Source organism: Gordionus sp. m RMFG-2023, chromosome 3 (genome assembly GCF_954871325.1).
Source record: "Gordionus sp. m RMFG-2023 chromosome 3, tfGorSpeb1-WG-v2, whole genome shotgun sequence".
Taxonomy (NCBI): Eukaryota; Metazoa; Nematomorpha; class Gordioida; order Chordodea; family Parachordodidae; genus Gordionus; species Gordionus sp. m RMFG-2023.
Window position 1 is genome coordinate 49,359,808 of NC_088777.1, and position 14,740 is coordinate 49,374,547.

Here is a 14,740-nt window from a genome sequence, read left to right on the forward strand (position 1 = left end):
GCTTTTTGCTTATACAACTGAATATCTCAAAATAATAATGCATATTTTTACCCTTTTATTTTATTATTTTTTTAAAAACATTTTCCATAAATATACAATTGTGATTTATTTTCTTATTTATAGGCTAATTTTAAAAATCATTTTTTTCGGGAATAATTATACAAAATATAAAATTTTATATGTTAATCCATTTCATCTTCGTCTGCTAAGTTATCAGGAATATTTGGATTCTGGGGAGCTACCATGCCTTGAAAATTTGTCATAAGATTTTGAAATATGTTATCTAAAAAAAAAGTAAAAGATCATTTGTAATTTAAATATCATTGTTCTATTAAAATTCAAGGATAACTTTGAATTAAAGGAATTTTTTTTTTAAAAAAAAATACCACTATTAATCATAATAATACACTTTTTTAAGTTATAAAATTAAGTTTAGGGTAATATTGTCAATCAGCCGAGGGCCAAATTGCCCTAGTCATTTGAAGAATTTAGTTAGTAGATGTAGATTTTTACGATTAAATTCTCTGAATGAATTGGGCCGTTTTAGATCAACTCCCCATGCTTTAAAAAAAAATATGTGCATCAATTGATTGGCGTGAAACTTCTACGAAATTTTTAGATTATTGTTACGGAACTCCATATCGGTAAATAGTTCCATACTAAAATGATAATTTCAAATTGGTTAAAATAAAAGAATCTACATATACACCAATGCCGAATAGTAGGCTAATATGGTTGGTATATGTTAGATAAGGACCCCAATTTTTCAAATACTTTATAGGGTACATATTATTTATCTCATCTGCTTGATTTTTCTATAAAACATTAATATGGGGTAATATAAGTGTATAACAATATGGAGGAGGGGGAGGGGGGTTCAAATAGATTGAGATTATTTCAGGGATCCAAACCGAACCATTAAACCGCTAAAAACCGGTATTTTTTATCAAACATAAACCGAACCTTAACCTCTAAATAAATTTATAGCCTAACCTGAACGAACCACTAAAATGCCTCTGAACCGGCTCGAGTCTCATAATTTTATGCTTATAAAATAATGTGTAAGTTATTACTAATATATTGCAAAATTTTTAATTATATTCGAATTCTTTTAAAGATTATTATCAATCACATTTAATTGATAAGTGTCAGTCATAATTTTTATAAACTTTAGTATATTGCCATTATGCAACATTTATTAAATTTTAAGCTTATAAATTAAAATGCCTAGAGAAAAATTAAATCCATAGTATTAATAATGAATGATACATCAAATCTGATATACTGAAAGTGCCGGCTACCTAAGTTAGTGTGGAAAGATGCTTTTCAACAATTAAATTTATATTATCTCCTTATAGATGTAATTTGAGTGAGAAGAATTTTGAAAATATATTAAATGTGCGGCTTAATAAAAAATTTAAATAAATGTTCATATTAAAATTAATCAATGATATTTATTTGTAAAATTTATAAATTAAACATTATTTTATAATATAAGATTAATAAAAATGAAGGTTTTATGTATGTGTTTTTTATTTTAATTATGAAATAAAAAAAAAATTCTTCTCTATACATAATTCGGTAGTAGATTTGAATACAAAAGTGTTCAAACCGGTTTTTAGAGGTTCGAACTGAAGCGAAATTTTTATTTTTTGCAAACCAAACCTGAACCTTGAACCGTTATTTTTATCCAAACCTGAACCGATATTCGTTTCGGTTTGGATCCCTGGATTATTTAACCCGATCTGAGTTCAGTAACAACTCGTAAATGCAAAAGAACTTATTCTATCATAAAGATAATATTATTGATTCATACCAAACATCCCAAAACTATTTTGTGAAGAGTTGCGAGGTTTGAGACCGAAAAATAATTGTCCTATTTTCTCCAGATACTGTTTTTGTTTTATAATTTATAAGGGGAAAAAAAATAATTTTTAAAAAAAAATTAATTAATAAGAATTTACGGTGAAAAATGATGGGTCTCTTTTTAGCGCGCGTTCGTATTTATCACATAGTATGGAAAACACTGTCAATTTATCTTTGCTTCATGAGGTAAATATAAAATAATATCATATTCGTTAATTAAATTTTTTTACTTTTGTATAGCAAATAACAGAAAGCACAAAAAATTAAGCAAGGGTAAAGGGAAGGGTGGATTGTCTTTATGTATAACTGGATGCATTTTGACATACGAAAAAAACACGATTTGTGCTGTATTTTGATTTTTTAGGCATAGGTATCTATCAATAAAAATAACATTTTAAAAAAAAATTTAAATGAATATCTAACTTTATTTATATAATAGTGGGACCTAATTGCGTGTTTGCGTTTCTTCATATGGTTACTGTGAAAATTGATCCCAATTTATAATCATTAATAAAAACGCAAACTGGTTTGCCTTTTTTTTCGAAAACGCTTAATTAGGTCTCACTATAAGACAATTTTTTAAAAATGAAAGTTTTTTAAAAATAATGTCTTAGGATTTTAGCATTGTTATGTTAAACTTATTTTTAGTATTTAAAAAATTATAAACTGTACTTGTGAAAGTATAAATTTTGACATTTATAAATATTTAATATTTTAATAAATAAAACTTTAAATAAGGATATTTAGAAATTATTAATATAATATTAACTGAAAGACAGTTTGAGCTATAAAAAGGTCGGTTTCATTTGGATAACCATAGTTGACTGCGTAATCTATTAACATAGAAGCGCACGATTCATAATCCGACGATCTTATAAAATGGTATCTGGCTTGTGGAAAATCCTTTTCTATTATAAAGTGTAAAAGGAATGTAAAACATGATTTATATAAGATAATTTTATTTCTTTATAAATTTTTTGCTTAATGTTAGCGCTAATATGTTATTTATTTTTTTTTCCAACTTGAAATCATTTATCTGATTTTTATCGAAAAATGATTTAAAGGTTCGTGGCAAAAATTCATAGGGTACGCCCCATATATTGTAATACATTTCTGCAATTAAGATTTTTAAATTGTAAAAAAAAAAACACTTGGATAATATTTCGCAAGAGGAAATACTATGAGGCAAACATAAAGATGCGATAATTATTTTTTTCTGGAATCGCAAATTATCGTTGTTAAACGGCTCATTTTGATACGATTTTTTAAAAAGGGGCTAACTCAATATTTTTATTAGGATAATTATTATGCAAGTCTTAAGATTTTGCTCATACGTAGCACAAAGGTTACATCTATTAACAAAATCTCGAGGCTTAGACAATATTATTCTGCCTAAAATATTGAGTTAACCGTTCTTAAAAATCGGCTCAAATCGAGCCGTTTAACAACACTATCCCCAGGTGATAATTAGGAATTTATAAATTTTAGTTTCGACTTACCAGGATGAATTTTTAAATTTAAAAAAAAAATTCGATTTTTGAGGAAATGTATTTTCGGAGTTGTGTATAATAGAATACGTACCCTGTGTTAAATATCAGATATTTTGCAGTAAATTATTTTTTTTTAAATATAAATTTAGGAATATCTGATGAGGAAATTTCATAGGGTAATAACTTTTACACTTGCGGAATTCATTACCAGTATGATCGGATTTATAAAAGTTTAACTTGATAGCGTGATCATATATTACATATATCGCGTGAATTGGGAAATTCCAACGTTCGCAAATTTTTTTGTTAAATGTAGAAATTACTCAATCATGGTATAGAGATAGACCAATACTTTAAATTTCAATTAATATCGGAAGTGTAGCCCGAAACTATGGATGTGTTTCTGGTTAAATAGATTCTCAAGAAAATATTTTCTCATTTTAAAATGTTTACTTCCAAAAGTGTAACTTAATTGATTACTTCCAAATGTGTAATTTAGGTTTTCTAAATGATTCATATGGAATTAATCTAAATATAAAAGATTTGATATTCTAAAAAAATTGTGAACCAACGTATCACAAGATTCAAATTAGAGTACAAACAGCTAGTTGACGAGTACGAGTAAAGTAATAACACTACTCATTCCAATGCAAGAGCTAACCATAGAGACAAGCAATGTTCAATTCATGTCCAGTGATACCTTAGAGCTAAGGCCAATTGATAACGCAACAACTGAAGTGATATGAAATCTAATCAAAAATGAACCATCACTCCCTTTTAGAGCTACAAAACACCCAAAGGCACCTCAGCATATGATACCAGAGGTTTTAGTGCCAGTTCTTCATCCAAACCGTTTATAGAAATAATAGTATCAGTCTTTTTGAGGATGGAAATCAAGCTGATGATATGACCAGAACTACGCCTATTCAAAAAAAAATCGAATAATTTAATCCTAAATGAGCTATAATAGGTATTGGGAGATGGTTGAAAGATGGATCGAAATAACCCAGGAGCTCAAAGGGGCAATAGAAAAAACACCAAATACCATGGGAAAATAAATTATCATAGTCGAGATCGGTGCAGTTTCGCTATGAGAAAATGCTCAGGCTTACTGATTAGATAATTACTTTAGAGTAAAGCAAAAATATTAATTCTAAGTTTTAGACCTGCTCCGAGGCTCCTGACATGCAGAGATAGATAACTTCACAATATACTATACCATCTATACAGATATAGCCCAATAACCAATCTATTACCAAGGATAAAATATGGGTTCCTTCCCATCAAAAACCTGCAAATGATTAAAGACAAGCTAGCTATACAGACCGAGATCTATCATATATTAACGAAACAAATAAATAAAAGAAGTCTGCCAACCAAATATTAACAATAGGCATTATAGGGGAAGGAAGCAAAAACATGAATTGTTAAGTCAGCAAACTCAAGGTCAGGAGTCGTATCCGATCTCAGCTTAATTTTGCAAGTGGGTTTGGTCTGTATATAGCCTTGTATATCATAGAGCTCCATAATCAGAGATGAAGCGATAAGAAATGTTATGAAATATTAGAAAAACTAGAGCCATCATATCCACATACTTTTTTCCAATTTATAGACCTCAACACATGCGACAAGACTAAAACAACTCAACCTATAATGTTTATCTAGACAAAACCTAATATATGGAATTCTAAGATTGAGAGATTTCTAACCCATGTTTAAGGATTCAGCATAAATCGTTATTCCAGAAAAATTAACCACATATACGTCAAAAGGTTCGGTATAATTTGGTGTATAGAATACTCTTTTTACACAAAGGAATCTTATCAAAGAAATATAAATAAAATAATTACCCACTAATTTTTAAAATCTTCTTAGCAAAAATATAAGCTGGCAGTTTATGAGTAATAAAGGATAAATCTCATTCATTTTAAAAAAAAAGCAAAATAATATTAAGGATATTTCTATCCCTTATAAATGCAATTACGAATGTAATTAAAAACTAGGTATTGCAGGGCATTCTGGGGAAGGGTATTATTATTTGAGATATATTATAAATTGCTAAAAAATTAGGAATATTTTTCTTAATGTATTCTCACAAACATATTGAGATACTAAGGAAATTAATACAAATATTTAAAATTTGGAGATTTCTACTGCTTATAAATAATACTTTCCTTTATTAGTGATCTACACTGGGTCTAATTTTTTTATTTACTCTTGAAAATCCTGGCTCAAAATTAGAATACAAATTTTTTGTCCACCAACTCAAGCAGGGTTGCCTTTGCCCGGCCTTCGGCCGGGGTAATTGATGTAGAATACTCATCTAAGTTAATATGTTATATTTAATATAACAAGATTTTTAAGACACTGAAAATTCTTTATTTATTTACTAATAACAATTATGATGTATAATTATCTCATGTTTATAAATATAGCATAATATTAATTATCATATTTTATGGTTGATTTTAAAAGAGGCAATAAAGATTTCCCGTCGGCACTGTGGAGATAGGCGGAAAACTCTTTGCATGAATAGTTATATTTTGTTTAACCAGAAGTTCAGCTTCCAATGATGACGTTCTTTTCGCCAAGCAATAGTCATTAGACTGAATATTCTCTCTGATGAAGCATTTGAATGCGGAATAGAAAATATAAAATTGCATATTTTCTCTATTAATATTTAGTTTTTATTAGAAAGAAAATCCATCCATTTTTCTTAGGTATTCATGTGATTTTTTTTGATAATTTTTCTTCATAATAGGAATAAAATTGTGAATATTTCTCAAAGGGAATTTCTGTATCTATGTTTGGTATTTTATAATTACTAATAATTTTTTGTAATTGTTCACATTCTGGATATTTTTTTAATGTCATAGGGTTAAGATATTTCCATATATTATCTATAATATCATAACGTTTTTCTACATATTCTATAATATCATAACGTTTTTCTACATATTCTATAATATCATAACGTTTTTCTACATATTCTATAATATTTTTTATAAATCTGATTCATTTTTGAAATTTATTGCCTTTTCTGCATCATTATTATGTTGTAAAATATTTTTAAAAATGCTCCCATAAAAATTTGTTGTATTTTTAAATTTACTGAATTCTTTAGTTTTAGGATAAGATCATGTGCTAATACATCTTCAGATTGCAATTGTAAATTTATGTTATTGACTAAAGTGCCAACGTTAAGGACAACACCTAAATATGCCTCTGCTAAATCATCTTCAAAAATTATTTTCAAAACTGGTTAGGTTGCTGATAATGATAAAAAATATTCTTTAAGGGGTTAAAAATACTTAAGCATCCGCTTAATCGCTAAGATTAATGTAAGCAAGTGTGTTGGAACATGGCGAAGTAATTCTGACCATTCTAAATTGCACCATTCTACCAATTCTTTTAAAATTGTAACTCTTGGTCGAGTTGCTAAATTCATTATAGCATTTAATTACTATACTCTCGATATCATATTTGAGAAAAATGATGGCCTTTTTAAACGAATTGTGAAGAATGTGGCATATACAACCCATTGGTATAATATTATTATTATGGCTTCAATTTAGTCCAAATACTTTAATTTTTCCCAAAGTTTACAAATGCGTTATCTGCACAATAGGCCGTTATATTAGCAATATCAAGTTCAGCGAATTTTAAATTTTCTAGCAAGCATCTAGATATATCTTTAGGGGTTTCACTGTCAGACGAAAAAATTTTAAGTAATTTAACGTTTATTCCATTCTTTTGTTGAAGTATCTAAGTAATAAGGGAAATTTTTATATTACCATTATTCTATGCATCTGTTAGGAAAACGGATGATTGTTTTGATGCAATTTCAGAGTCAGGAAAAAGTGTGTAAAATAGCTTGCTTGAACAATCAGCCGACATATAGCTATGGGAATGTTTTATGGAATGATATGAATATTGTTTCTTCAGCAATAACAGACAAGGTTTCATTCTTAAAATATTCGGTTACGTATTATGATATAGAAGTTTTGGTTCTAGATTGCATTTGCCAGCTTATGTTTGTTAGATTTCATATGTTTGATTATATCATACTCTCCACTATGACTTATTGAAAAGCGTGATGCACATATACTACATTTTACAGTCGACCCTGAATGCTGCTTTAACCATTCATATTTTTGTTCCCAACTTTTATTATAACTTACCTTATATATTTTCCTCTTTTTTGTTTTTTTATATATCAATTTTTTATATTGAGAATCATTACTTGAGGATGAGCTTCCTGAAATATTTTAAATTTGCAAATACATTCTGTAACAAGTTCAAGAAATAAATATTACAATTTTTAGATAAAATGAGGTTTTTAAGAAGATACAGAATAAATCAAATTATAAATTAGCATATTTTAAAAATAATAATCTGATCTACTGAATATATATTACCTATATTATAAATTAATTTTACTTAATTATTTTATAAAAATGTTCCTGAATCTAATTAATCAACTCTAGCAATTAATGTTTTTAGATATTTCTTAATTTTATTGTTAATTTAGCAATATCTAAGTTAAATTAAACTAATTATAATTTGTGAGTGTATGTATGTACAATTAATTTATTTCATTTAAAATTTTATGAGCTTTAATATAAGATTTATAAAATCCATATGAGATTTAAATTCATATTATAATTATATTTGATAAACTTTCTAAAAATTGAATGTGTTGTGAGTAATTGATCAATGAATATGATTGGTTAGTTGGATTATTAACTAATACTACAATTTTTTTAAATATTTTAAAATAAATATAAAAATATTTTTAAAAAATTTTAAAATAATATCAAAACGTGAGAAAAAGTGTGAGACTAAGTGTGATTATTTTAATATACTCAAAAAACGTGAGAAAAGTGTGAAGTGTGAGTAAACGTGGGTAAGTAAAAAATTAGGTATGAAATCGTGAGAATCACGGATAAATCATGACATCTGGCAACCCTGAACCCAAGCCAGAATTAATTTAAATATAGAAAAATTTAAATTTTTTTAATTGTAAAAATAATATTTTACATATGAAAATATTGGCATCATATTTCTTGCAAAAATTTTAAAATATACCTATTTATTTCACAAAATTGCATTACATTATATTTAAAAATATTAAGCCCAAACCTGAAGAATTTTTAGTAAGGGCTGGGTCTTGAGGATCTTTACTTTCCTTACTGTATCTCAGTATTATAAAATGCTTATAAAATATATAATAAATAAATATAATATTTTATTGAGTTAGACCTGCAATTTAATATAAGAATAAATATAAAAATTTGTTTGATTTCTCTTCTTATAAAAATCATCTTCGCTATAATTTTGCTCTATTTTTACAAATAGTATGTCAGCTTTTGATATAAAAAACAATAGCTGAGTATTTATTTAATTTAAGGGGAAAAGGGGGTATTTTATTTAAATTATAATCCCTAAAACCCTAGCTCTAATGCAATCTTGAATCACAATTTCTCCAAACCCTGCAGCCTTAAGTTATATATATATATCAAATAATAACAGATTTTGTATAAATACCTGCCCATAAAACTTTACCAAACTGAGAATGTATAAGATTCAGTAGTGATTGAGTGTCATTTGAAGTTGATTGTTTTAATATGTCTAATAATGTACATTGAAATTGGTTTCTCTCAAGGCTCTCTTTGGGTAACAATTTAAAAATTGTAACAAGTTTATCTTTTTAATGGTTTTGTAATATAAAATAATACTAATAAGTTTACCTATAGATATTTTGTCAAAGGGTAGATATTCCTTTTTTATACCTTCTAAATATAACATGGCTAAGTCATAACCACTTGGTATCTATTAATAATATATACATAGTAATAAATAAAATTTATAAACCTGTTGTTTATTTAATAGTAGATTAGATCCATCTATGATTAAATGCATTGCTTCTTCATATTTTTGTTGAGTAATATACCTAGATTACTTTAAATTTATTTAAATAATTAATATGAATAAACCTGAAATAGATAATTTTATATAGCTGATGTGCTTCGTAAAAATCTTTTTCATCTAACTTTACCTGCAATTTACTTAACAATTTGCTAAAAGTATTATTTTTTATCATTTCCTTGGCCATATGATTATTTTATTCAACATACCTTGCATTAAATCGAAACAAAAATATCGTAAAATAAAATTTACCCGTTATATGAAATATAATTTAGAACTTCGATACAAAGTTTTTTAATAGAACATAAGTTTTAAACCTTAAAAAGAGAAATATATATTATGCTTAAAAATTCATAGATATACGATGATGTTGTCAGTAGTGTAACAACGATAAATTTTTCCAAATATTGGTCATTAAATTTTAATTCACAAATAACAATTAAATATAAATAAATAAACATAACTTTTAGACAAAGATTATTTAATTCATACAAACTAGTAAACAAAAACATACCTATAATAATATAAGTTATGAAATATCCATTCACTCATTAGTCTCTGTGATGAATTTTGACAGGAGGGATTCAGCAATAAAATGAGCGTTAGCTGCAAAGATAAGACTACCATATGAGCTTAAAAGCTCATTTAAATATAGTAATATGGCATGATAACAATTCAAATATAAATAAAGACACTGAGATAACAATAATTCTATTTAAGTCAGCAAATTAACCGTAAGCGTTATTATTTTAAAACACTATTTTATTTAATGTTACTTTTTAGCATACAAGTGGTACCTTTTTGAAGGAGATATCCAACAAAAATCTCGGATACTGCAAAAGATGAAAACATTTGGATATGGTAATGGAATTTATCTCAGAAAAATATAATAAAATTGAAATAACTTTTTTTGTTTTAAGGTGGATAAGGCAAAAAATGCATCAGATTAAACCTAAGCATAATAATTCGTTAAATTTAATATGGAGAAATTTAAGAAAATCTAATATAAATCATTAATTTTGCTGAAAGCATTATTAATTGTATTTTAAAACATATTAATGAATACAATATTAATTCGTAGATGGAACATGATGGTGCAAACGTCATATGGCCGATATGAAACCCTGTCAAAATATAATTAATAAAAATGTGTTGGTATAATATTGTACTTTTTTAAATTTATCTAATTCATTTTAGGGTATCCTGTAAATATGCTAGTTATACTCACAAGAAAAATTTTGACCGGAGGTGGACTGATTATTTAGAAACAAGTAATATTTAGGAGTATGCAGTGGCGTAGCTAGGAATTTTCCATAGAGGGGGTCCATATATATATAAGTCTGGGGGACTTCGCTCCCCAGATCATCTTTAACGGGCCTTCGGACCTTTTCATAACCATATCTTCGATAATATATTATAAATATATTTTTTAAATGCATCAATAATATGTTATTATAATTTAGTAGATTATTCTCAATGACTTTATAATAATACTATCCAGAATAATTTCAATAGTAATATAATATTCTTCCACAAACATTAAAACCAAAAAAATATAAATATTAATGGTATTTATTTGATATATAGTCACTTTTAAGTCTTTTGAACTAAAAAAAATAATTTTTGCTCTGGGAAAGGTCCATACCCGAAAACCACTCCCGTAGCTACGCCACTGTGAGTATGTGAGGTTACTTGTGAAGTAGTAATTCACTCTTCATAGAACTTTTAACTCAAAGGTTTCCTCCCATGATTCAGTCGAGGCCTCTCGTCTTTTATTTAAGTGGGCGGATAAGGGGGGGGGGGCTATTATAATTAAATTTTTATTTCAGGTATGTTCGGGAAAACATTTTTCTTAGAACAAGTTATGTCAAAAATAAAATCTCATTTTCGGGTTACTAAATGGATATCGTCTTATTTCGCCATTTTCTTCTAATAAATTTGATTCCCCATAATTTCTTATTCGATATAAAAAGTGCAGGAAGATTATAATAAATAATATATGTAATAAATAATCGTTACTATGTTAGGCAACAATTAACCTTAAAATTAATTTGATGAATAAACACTTTTTCTTCTTTATTTTTATTTTTAAAACGAAAAATAACATTTATAAAATAATTATTATTCTAACCTAAAGTATTTTATATTATTCATTGATTGTATCTCCTCTCGAGAACATTGTCAAAATACTTAATCTTTTATCAAAGTGTAGGCTAAAAAAAATTAAAGCTTTTAACATCATAACGTATAGCCTTTAGTACTTACTAAATTAAAATGATTTGTTTGTTTTATATTGATTCTTTATTTATCATTTGAGATAGGGATGTGAACCTAAAATAAAGTTGATAAATTTGAAATTGTTTTGTTGGACATTTCGAGATGACACCATCGATTTATGGATAACCCATAGAACCCGGTAATATTGACCTGGGGCAGGTTCCAACTCCTTCCAGAAAATCTGTTTGGATGATTAGGTTTTCCTGCTATCAAAATTTCTTAAAGATAAAGTTCGTAATTGCAGAACTCTAATTCGGGTTAGTGTTGTTAAACGGCTCGTTTTGAGCCGATTTTTAAAAACGGCTAACTCAATATTTCATCCATAAAAATATTACTCAAGCCTGAAGATTTTGCTCATAAAAGAAACAAAGGTCTAGACATATATTAACGAAATCTCGAGGCCTAGGTAAAATTTTTCTGGCTAAAATATTGACTTGAACCGTTTAACAACACTAATTCGGGTTTCACATCCCTGATTTGAAATACATATAAAGAAACTTTTTTTTTCTCTAACATATAATAGAAAATATACGAATATAAATTAAATTTACTATTTTTTTAGAAACATGTTCCCGATTTTTGATTATTTTTATAAATAATAAATGAAAAATTTTAACAAATATAATTTTTAATAAAAATGGTATATTAAAATCATAAATTATAAAATAATTATATAAAAAATATTTTATATTTAATTTAGGGTACGATTTGACTTTAACCATTTGACCCTTTCTTTAAAAACCTTAACTGCGAATTCGTAAAGTTCCATGTCCAAATAGTTAGCTTTAGCAATATTTGCCTTTAATATTGGATTCAAATTGGCTACGATTGATTTCGACTTTTCGGAAATGCAATCATCTGTGGCAATATTTGTATTTAACTTAAATTTAAAAAACTGCTTTAACAGATATCTGCTATCCGTAAGATTCTCCAAAATGCCGAACGCTTGAATTCCGAACAATAAATTTATTTTAGCGCTTTCGAGCATGATTTCATCGTAGTCCTTGAAACTAAAATAAAGAGAATGTGTTATTTTTAAAAATGATTTGTAGATAATTAGCTTTTTTTTGAGGCAATGTGTTATTTTTTAAAACTTTAAATCATTTTTTGAGCACGTTTAAAATGTCAAAATCTGATTTCACAGGAAATGTACGCCGTCATGTTAGGAATACCTATCCTATGGATTTCAGATAATTCTTCCGTGAACTTTTAATCTTAAAATTTTTCATATATCTTTTATCTGAATTATAAATGACTCAAATGTTAGCAGCGAAATTGTCTACAAGTCATAAGATAGTTATTCTGAACATGATGAAACATATTTCCGGTAAAATCAGATTTTTAAATTTAAAAAAAAAACGCGTTAAAAAAAATAATTTAAAGTTGTAAAAATAACACATTGAGATGCTAACATATATATCAGAGACCTTCAGAGGAATCAATTGCAACGGCTCGGGGGCCCAAATTTTTTTTTAAATATATTATATTTATCTTTAATTTTTTATAGATAATAATCGCGATTTAAAATATTTGGTGTTAAAATATAGGGCCCGGCCCGGGTATATTTAAAAAAATTAAAATAAGGGCCTGCCCGACTACTTGTGCCGGGATTAGGGCCCGGCCTGCAGATTTTTGATATATATGTTACAGTAAGATCGTGTAATTAGTCAATATGCATGATACCTTCGTCGAATTGCATGATATCTTATAAAATTTTCTAAAAATTGGAGGATCGGTATTCTACATCTGCTAAAATACATTTCAAGGAAAATATTGATTTTTTTTTAAAAAAAACGGTAAATAGCGCAATCATTTGTTTAAAAGCATTTATATACATTTTCAATAATCGGCCTTTGCCAAAAAATGTATTATAGCATGTTTAGGATCCTAGACCTGTACGCTTCCTGTTTAATCCTGCAATTTTTTCCACGCCGGAAAAGCGGCCGATTAAGATGAAGCGTACTGTCAGAGCTCGCTGCCAATTTTTTTTTATGGCGACGTGGGGTGTAAAATTTTTAAAATGCTATTTAATTATATATTTATAAAATAATTTTTTTATTATTTTTTTAAATCAGAATATTAAAATAAATAAAATATGAATTGTATTACTTATAATCATTAATAAAATTTAATTATCTCAATTAATTATAATAAAACGATATTACAGTCTAGGAATAGTTTTAATTAAAATTGGAATAAAAACGTCCCAAAATTCGTTTTAAAATATTTTTTTAAAAAAAAAATTATATTTGACATTAAATTCGTACTTATAGTCGCAACCTAACATTGACATATCGGCTAAATGTCTGGTCATTCGATTATTGGCCCAGTTATCTCGACATTTAATAAATCTTTGAAGAGACATATTACGTGACAAGACTTGTTTATGGCACAAAGATTGTCTCAAAATTTTTCCTCCACACACGAACTCAGTTACATTCAGAGCGCCCACTTTTATCGCTTCATATTCGCTGACGTATCGCGTGACTGGATGTCTCAACATCGTTATGTTATAGTACCTAGTTTCATAGCATAAATAATATGATTATAAAAGTTGTTGACACCCTGAGTGCAGAGATGGGTTCAGGGTATAAACTCTATTTAGCGGAAATTTAGATAAGAAAAATTTAATCTAAACCAATTTCCTAAAATAAGTCCGAACCCACCCAGGTCTATATTACCCCTAGTTTGATAGGTTGTCCATAAATCGGTCTCTATTTGATCTATGGTCTCAAAAGTCAACTTTAACAATTTTAGATTTCTGAACCCTAATTAGATTATAAAAAAATTTAAAAGACTGCCCAACCCAAATGAATGGTCACAATAAAATAAAATTATTATCAAAATAAAATGATCGAAAGGCCATTTCCAGACAGAACGTTTTTAGTTTCAAAGCGGTTTCCTTTTATTAGCGATAAGATGACTCCCTGACCTGCCTGGAAATGGCTTAAGCTCAATACCAGTGTTGTTAAAAGGTTTCGATCTAAGCCAATTTTTTAAAAATGGCTTCAATATTTTAGCCAGAAAAATATTGTCCAAGTTTCGAGATTTCAATTGTATTTGTCTAGACCTCTTCAGGCTTGAGTAATATTTTTGTGGATGAAATAGTGGGTTAGCCGTTTTTCAGGCAGTGGTAAAACGGCTCAATTTGGGCCGATAAAACGGCTAACTCAATATTT

The 14,740-nt window shown here is 27.4% G+C and overlaps 1 protein-coding gene and 1 long non-coding RNA gene across 2 annotated transcripts; one reads left to right on the plus strand and one right to left on the minus strand.

Annotated features, from left to right (window-relative positions):
• Nucleotides 1-10: 10 nt before the first annotated feature.
• On the minus strand, nucleotides 11-9,468 carry LOC135926104 (Golgi to ER traffic protein 4 homolog). Its single transcript, XM_065461794.1, has 9 exons — nucleotides 9,353-9,468; nucleotides 9,231-9,309; nucleotides 9,107-9,188; nucleotides 8,904-9,062; nucleotides 2,636-2,774; nucleotides 2,097-2,240; nucleotides 1,965-2,043; nucleotides 1,817-1,892; nucleotides 11-283 (listed from the first exon to the last, which is right to left on the minus strand). Exons 1-9 carry the CDS (start codon nucleotides 9,457-9,459, stop codon nucleotides 183-185), a joined length of 966 nt encoding a protein of 321 aa, XP_065317866.1. The 5' UTR covers nucleotides 9,460-9,468; the 3' UTR covers nucleotides 11-182.
• On the plus strand, nucleotides 2,033-10,574 carry LOC135926106 (uncharacterized). The gene is made up of 3 exons (XR_010571782.1): nucleotides 2,033-2,052; nucleotides 10,068-10,145; nucleotides 10,366-10,574. It is a non-coding gene; the product is annotated as an uncharacterized LOC135926106 (long non-coding RNA).
• Nucleotides 10,575-14,740: the final 4,166 nt, after the last annotated feature.

Bases quoted from the DNA above. Each gene is read 5' to 3' on its own strand.
- LOC135926104 (XM_065461794.1), bottom strand. From the start codon at position 9,459: ATGATAAAAAATAATACTTTTAGCAAATTGTTAAGTAAATTGCAGGTA. The intron at 9,063-9,106 runs GTAAACTTATTA...ACCATTAAAAAG, and splicing joins CTTTGACAAAATATCTATAG to ATAAACTTGTTACAATTTTT. The intron at 2,775-8,903 runs GTATTTATACAA...ACTTTATAATAG, and splicing joins TGGTAAAGTTTTATGGGCAG to AAAAGGATTTTCCACAAGCC.